This window comes from Atractosteus spatula, chromosome 10 (genome assembly GCF_055471065.1).
Source record: "Atractosteus spatula isolate fAtrSpa1 chromosome 10, fAtrSpa1.hap1, whole genome shotgun sequence".
Taxonomy (NCBI): domain Eukaryota; kingdom Metazoa; phylum Chordata; class Actinopteri; order Semionotiformes; family Lepisosteidae; genus Atractosteus; species Atractosteus spatula.
In genome coordinates this window covers 1,502,078-1,509,858 of record NC_142715.1, presented here as the reverse complement: position 1 = coordinate 1,509,858, position 7,781 = coordinate 1,502,078, and the positions used below count along the sequence as shown (strand labels likewise).

Here is a 7,781-nt window from a genome sequence, read left to right as displayed (position 1 = left end):
GGAGAAGTTGATGTCTAGAAACGGAAGAGTAGTGGAAGATATGTTAACCGTATATTTGAGGGACAGGTGGAAGTTGGTGAAATGGTGCAGGAAGAACTCAAGCTGATCGTTGGAGCATGTGGCGGCACCGACGCAGTCATCAATATATCGTTTGTAGAGGTCAGGGACATAGCCAGTGTGCAAATAAATATTTATAATAGAATGTATAATTTAACACAGCAAAAATATATTGTATTTTGCACTATAATCAGATATTTCAAATGAAGCCCTCTGGATTTGATTACCCTTCTCACTTTACAAGCCCGAGCAGCTGATGCACCATGTGTCTTCCCATAAAAAGTCTTTGACTCCATACTATGGCTGTTGCAGTGCAGGCTCATATATGAGTAGAACAGGTGAACCTTCCAATGAACGAGGGGTTCCTTTTCACACAAGACTGATAGGAAACAGTCAAAACTTGCCACACCCGGACTGTTAAATTGATCAACCATTTTTAATAGCTGTGGAAATGCACTCACACTGTAGGATACGCACTCGGTGCGCCACAGGCATCACATTCACATGTCAAACACTTGTTTTCAGTAGCAGGTGATTTGGGATCCCCCAGTCTTCGCTTTATCATCCACGCAGTATGCCTGTTCCAGAGACATTTTCATTGTTGATAACTATGGGGGAAGAGCATGTAGATTCCAAAACACTCTACGGCAGCAGATGTGAGCAATTACCTGCTAGAAAAACAAATGTGTTCCCAGAAGCATATACTGCACAATTACCACAATATTTGTAAACATTTCCGATACATAACCACGTTATGTGCTCTACATTGTTCTATTTTGTACCGTGTGAGGAGAATACACACTCTATTACTGTTGTTGCTGAGCTTCGAGTCTCCTACTTATTTCTTCTACTAGCTTGCATAGAAAGTCATCGCCCTGCTTGTTGTCTATCACTTAATAAAAAGGTCAACGTAGAAAACGTTATTTATTACTGTGTGTTTATTTTGGGGCTTAATATTTACATTTATAATTACACCCCAGGGTCAAGAAAACATTTTCATACTATTTTTTTAAATTAAAATTGGAAAGGCATGTTTAATTAAATGATTTTATTGATTCACAATCTGACAAAGCAAGACAGAACAAAAGCCTTCATGAAATCACATTCTCGAATGTATCCCCTTGCACTCAACAATCTAAGGAAGAACACGAAACCGCCTGTTATTAAAATTGTCACAGTTTTTTTATCGCTCTGAGGAGTTCTTGCTTCCCCCCCCCCAAATATAGTCTTTCAGGGAATGCCATTCCATTTCTATTGGATTTAAATCTGGGGATTCTGCTGGAGTTTTCACCCAGTTTATTTCCTCTGCTTTAAGTCTTCCCTTTGCTGCTGTGCGTTTCAGATCGTTGTCCTGACAGAAATGATGCCTGGATCCAAAGTGCTCCCTGATGTATGGGGCAGTAGATTGTTTGATCATGACTTCCTCGAAGAATTCCCGATCCATTATTCCTTTGAAATTAAGAAGTTGTCCTGGGCCTCTTCTAGATATTCCACCCCCAGCCATGGACCTTGAAAACTGTTCCAAAGCCACTGTTGTTTCATCAGTGAAAAGGGCATCATGAAATGCATCTCTCAGTTCAATCCATTGAAGAGCTTGCTTGAGCATTTCTTCAGTTTTTACCTTTATCTCCATCCCCAGCACTGGCTGGAGATGCTGTGTGTGTCCGAGCTCAGCGGTTATATAGGACAGGACTCGGCGTGCAGCAGGTGCGACTCATTGCTCTGTGCTGCCCGTGCGGAATACGCGTCTCCTCCCTCCACACACCACCACCTCACTAAACCGCCTTCATACTCCCCAGCGGCTATAACATCTCCATTTATTACATTTATTCTTCCCTCTTAACCCAGAAAACTCCCGGGACGTTTTTGTGAACCGGGAAAGCGTCTCTCTATTGGTGGTCACAAGTAGAAACAATGCACAAGCTGAAAGCAGGAAGTCAAAACACTCCTCCTCACTGTACGAGCACATCTGGGTCCAGAGTTCCGAAGACTCCTAAAAGTGAATTTCCAGATTCCTGAAAGGCATGTTAAAGTCCCCCATCCGTTCGTTTCAAATGCATAAATTGGATGAGTTCGGGTACTTTTCTGATGTATTTTAATAGTTTGGCACTGTAACGTGTTAAATATTTTACAAGCAAAATTTATCAACTTCACTTTCATGCGAGGTTTTGCGTGGATACAAAAACACCCCAGTGGGCAAAAGACGTATAATATACGTCTATTAAATGCATACCTTAGACGTCTAAATGTGGTCCACAATTCGTCTAGAATGAAATTCTAATATACGTCTATTGTTATACGTCAATTATACGTCTATGATTAGATGTTCATTATACGTAAATGTTTGGAGTTCTATTATACGGATAAATTTAGAAGACTATTATACATATATGGTTGGAGTTCCGGATAACTTTAGAGGACTATTATACGTATATGGTTAGAGGTCTATTATACGTATATGGTTAGAGGTCTATTATACGGATAACTTTAGAGGACTATTATACGTATATGGTTAGAGGTCTATTATACGGATAACTTTAGAGGTCTATTATACGGATAACTTTAGAGGACTATTATACGTATATGGGTAGAGGTCTATTATACATCAAAGATAGGTTTTACAGGTGTAGAAACTAGTAAATCAAGCCAATGATTTGTTTTAGAAATTTATTCTGAAAATACACATTCACACCTGAAAAATATGTATTTCAAATTATACATTGTATACAATCAACAATCAACATATGGGCAATAACCATAAAAAACACAACTAGTCTTAAACTTCAGCTACAAATTCTGGTAACATGGCAATATACAGTATAGTAATGACAAACACAAACTAATTACATTAACACACTAACTCAAAACCTCATTTTGATTCAAATATAAATTTTAAAATGTATAACTTCTATATTTCCAAGAAAAAAAATATTACAATGGAAGTTAAGACGATTTTTGTCCACTATTTGCAAACCCTGTCTAATTGTCCTAACAGAACCAGAAACCTATTATTTTCAGTGTCCAGATCTACTGGCCCCCTGCCTTGCATATGCATTCGTCAAGTAACGTATTGCGTGCTCCTTTATTTCTTTTTCTGTTGATGTAGGGTGGGACTTCAGCACCGCAGCTAGGAGAAACTTATATAATATTACTTCCCAAATAAATGATGATTAATATCTTCTTTAGTATAATCTCAAAAATGAAACGGTTTACTAAGCTCAAAGCTGAAATAAATGTATAAAATTTAGCTTGCATCATAGCATTTGAGCAATAAAGTCTGTCCTAATTAAAGAGTACCCAAAGTTTGAAAGTACAACATAGAATAAGAATAATTAGAGAAACGGCAAAACGATTTTGTGTCATCTTCCCCATTCACACTATTTTTATGTGCCATTTTTTGCTTATTCACGTACTATTTTAATCAAAATAATATTAAGAAAGATCTGTTTGTATTCAGATAGTATTATTATTATTCATACTTACTCGTCAAAAGAGGATTGCTGAGATATCTGCGAATACTTCAATCTTCTACATTTGAAAAACGTGTCCAAAATGGTGACCAACGAATACTAGCAATGCATTGTGGTATATAACCGGAAAATATGCTGGGTTAGATATTTTCTCAACGTATGCATTTATTAATGTTGTCGATATTATGGTTGAAATTTAACATTGATAATACATCGCGGTTATGTGCCCCCCTGATGTGCAATTTTAACGCATGCAGTTAGTAAGGATAGGTCACTGTTGTAAGGTATTATATATAATGACATTATGGAATAGGATGGGGACAGGCCTGGCATCACAGGGGGAGGGAGGAGTGTCGCCCCTTCAGTTTTGGGCAAAAGGATTTACTTAACTTGCGCCCTAATAAAATAGTTGTACTTTGTCAATGGTCAGACAACACTAATTGACACTAACAGTCATTCGGACTGTTTGATGTGCAGGAGGACTCTCCGTCCAGGAAGGGCACGTACTGTATCAGTGTCGTTAGTGTGTCAACATTACGATCCTGTTTGCTCAGGTGGACCGATTCCTTGCAGTAGTTTATCATTATACTTAAAATCGTTATATAACTAGGACTAGTTATAGCAGTCTGTGCTTTCTGTTGGTTTTTACAACTATTTTTTCTTAACGATTCAGAACCTCCGTTGATGTAGCTGCAAAAATGAACGCTTGTGGTACTTTTCGGTCCAGGCAATCCAAACCGCGAGAGTGACGAAAAATGTGAAACTGAACTTCATCGCAAATACCAGATCGCTAGTCTTTATCTTCTATCATGAAGCACTAATCAATGGCATAGCTGCGAGATTTCATTTGGGTAGCTGCACCGTACAGCTCCATTTCAACCGAAATATCAGAATTTCAGACGCCCCCTACAGATTTTTCCTTGGGCACCGGCTCTGATGGGGGACGGGGTGTCCAGGATATGGTATCAACTTTTTTTAAGAAAATAAAAATAGAAAATCTATAGGCACTCAAACATTTTACTTTGTGTTTTTCAGGCAGGGGGAAGACCCCTCCGCAAAACCCTTGTATGCAAAGCTGTGTAAATAAATTAATTACTGTGAAAATAATTTACTTCGTACACTATGCAGATTGCCGTATACTCCTAGATGCGGCACAAACAATGTATAAAAGCCTTTGGCACTGTCTTAGATGTGTTTTCGACGTTATATATGTATTTATTAATGTAGTCAATTTTACGGTTGCAATTCAACATTGATTATACGTCGCGGCAATATATATATACATATAGCTATATTATTGCTGTGATATATACGTATATTTGACGAATCACTGCCCACTGGGAAGCCAGTGTATCGGCTTGTTCCACACCCCCACACCTCACTGTGTACAGTAGAGCCTCCTGTCCTGACTGGAGAAGCTGATCCAGCTGTGCATGGAGAGAGAGCCAGGTTATCAGCTTGTTCCACACCCCCACCCCTCTCTGTGTACAGTAGATCCTCCTGTCCTGACTGGAGGAGCTTGAAGGCATCCTCTCACGAGGCTCCAGTAAATGTAGGGGTTTGTGCATTTACAGGGACAATTATTAATTGTAGCATTAAGTCAGAAAATGGCTTTGATGGCTATTAGAAAACCGACCTTGCGGGATAACTCAGCAACACACACACTCGGATACTAATACATTTATTAATGCATAAAATGAGCATTTAAACATAACAGATCTTATAGTGAGGGTTAGCAGAATACAAAAGGTATACATTCCATCACGAAGAGTTACAAACCAAGAGGGACATACATTCCGTATATCATTCATTTAGACCGTTTTGTAAATGAACTTTGTTACAACTTGTACATTAGATACTCAAAAGCAAGTACATGACTCATATGAATTAAATTGATATCAACTCTGGTTGAGGTAACAATTGAATTCTCGAGCTGTAATGCAGAACGTTGAATACTCACCCGCTCTGTGGGGATTCAGATCTCCTGCAGACGCAAAGGAGCAGTGGCAGGCTGTTGCCGTGTCCAATCGGCGCTCTCTGGCCCGGTGCCAGGCAGTGTTGGTTCGACGTGAGAGAAGGAGAAGGAGGGAGAGATTTCTGCTGCGATGCGCTGCTGATGCTCTCTGAAGACCGGCTAGTTAGTGTTGGCTGAAACTAGCAGAGTTTGCACACAGAAAAGTGACTGCAGATCCGAGCAAGTCACACTCTTTAGACAGGAAGAAGACCGGTTCGTTCCCGATGTAGCGCGAGTCCTGAGTACTGATATTCAGCTGTCCACAGCTCTGACCATAGTTCACTCGATCAGGTGAGCGTTTGCGGTGGGTTCACGAGGCTTGCTGCTGGGCTAACCTCGGGTGGATCCTTTGGTTACATGCTGGCAACCTCCGTTCTCAACTCTTCGAACAAGGAAAAGTCCTGGCACTGGGACACACTGGCCGTTACGTGACTGTCTGAGCTGAGTCTGAGGATGTCCAGGAGGAGCTGGAGTTGTACCTGGAGGAACTACGGTCGCTCATTGGTTGGAAGATCCATGGGCATTCAAGAATCATTTTGTGACTAACTGGAACGATTAACAATTGTCCCAGTAAATGCACAAACCCCTACATTTATTGGTGCCTCGTGAGAGGATGCCTACATTTATTGGTGCCCCATGTGAGGATGAGTAACCATGCACTCTGACCTTGGGGTTGTAAACCACTTGGGATGAGACTCTCCCTTGGAATCTCCCAGACAGTGAGGCATCAGAGATGACCATTTGTTAGGGTGGTTGATGTGTCTCAGCTTTGGGAGTTGTTCCTTATCAGGACACTCTATCAGCTAGAAAAAACACCTTAAATGTGAACCAAATGGAATGACCTCTCTGTATCAAGCACCACTTGAGATGAGGGAGAGAGAGACTGGCAAGGGAGCAGCAAACTTAATTCCTGTATTTTAATAAACCTTGCTGCTACAATGGTCTCTCTCCTGTGTGAATGCGCTGGTGGGCTATTAAGCTTCTTGACCGACTAAAACTCTTGCCACACTGACTGCAGCTGAACGGTCTCTCTCCTGTGTGACTGCGCTTGTGCCTTTTTAAGCCACCTGACCAACTAAAACTCTTGCCACACTGACTGCAGCTGAATGGTCTCTCTCCTGTGTGACTACGCTGGTGTGATTTTAAGTAGCTTTTTAGACTAAAACTCTTCCCACACTGACTGCAGCTGAAAGGTCTCTCTCCTGTGTGAATGCGCCGGTGGGTTTTTAAGTCACATGATTGACTAAAACTCTTCCCACACTGACTGCAGATGAATGGTCTCTCTCCTGTGTGAATGCGCTGGTGGGTTTTTAAGTCACCTGACCGACTAAAACTCTTGCCACACTGACTGCAGCTGAACGGTCTCTCTCCTGTGTGACTGCGCTTGTGCCTTTTTAAGCCACCTGACCAACTAAAACTCTTGCCACACTGACTGCAGCTGAATGGTCTCTCTCCTGTGTGACTACGCTGGTGTGATTTTAAGTAGCTTTTTAGACTAAAACTCTTCCCACACTGACTGCAGCTGAAAGGTCTCTCTCCTGTGTGAATGCGCCGGTGGGTTTTTAAGTCACATGATTGACTAAAACTCTTCCCACAATGACTACAGCTGAAAGGTCTCTCTCCTGTGTGAAGGTGCTGGTAGGGTTGTGAAATGCTAGACTGACAGAAACGCTGCTTCTCCCCGTGCCATAATGGCAGTTTGTCCACTCCATCTGAGCAAGGCCTTGAGTTATTCTTCCACAATCTCTGATTGTGCTGGGGTCTCTTATTCTGCAAATGCTCCATGGAATGGTCTTGCTCCGTGTGCTGAAACGGAGCTGTGTTTTCTCCACCGTGACCTTCAGTGTGCTGCTCAGCAGTGTGAATCATCTGGGGCTCGTTCTCCAGCTCTCTGAGTCTTAAACCATCCAGTTCATTCAGCTGTTCCTCTCTTTGGCCAAGAACAGTCATACTCTCCAGTTCAACAATTTTCTCAGTAACCAGATTATTAAACCTGTGTGTAAAATCATCAGATACTAAGGGATCATATGATTGTTTGAGACTCTGCAGTGACAGTCTCTCCACTTGAACAGAACAAGGCCTAATTATTATCAAGCCCTGTAGGAGCTGCTGTTGCTCCTCCCTGTACTGACTCTCCTCTGTGTGCTGTACATCAGTAATGTTCTCTTCACCAGGTACATCAGTCTGCTGCTCTGCAGGGTCAATCAACTTGGGATCCATATCCTGCTCTGTAAGATTTA

General features: G+C 41.4%; 1 protein-coding gene across 1 annotated transcript; it reads right to left on the bottom strand.

The window, feature by feature from the left end:
• Window positions 1-1,734: 1,734 nt before the first annotated feature.
• On the bottom strand, window positions 1,735-7,491 carry LOC148824459 (uncharacterized). Its single transcript, XM_088926153.1, has 2 exons — window positions 6,566-7,491; window positions 1,735-1,777 (listed from the first exon to the last, which is right to left on the bottom strand). The coding sequence occupies exons 1-2, from the start codon at window positions 7,489-7,491 to the stop codon at window positions 1,735-1,737; spliced, it is 969 nt and encodes a 322-aa protein (XP_088782279.1).
• Between the last annotated feature and the right edge of the window lie 290 nt (window positions 7,492-7,781).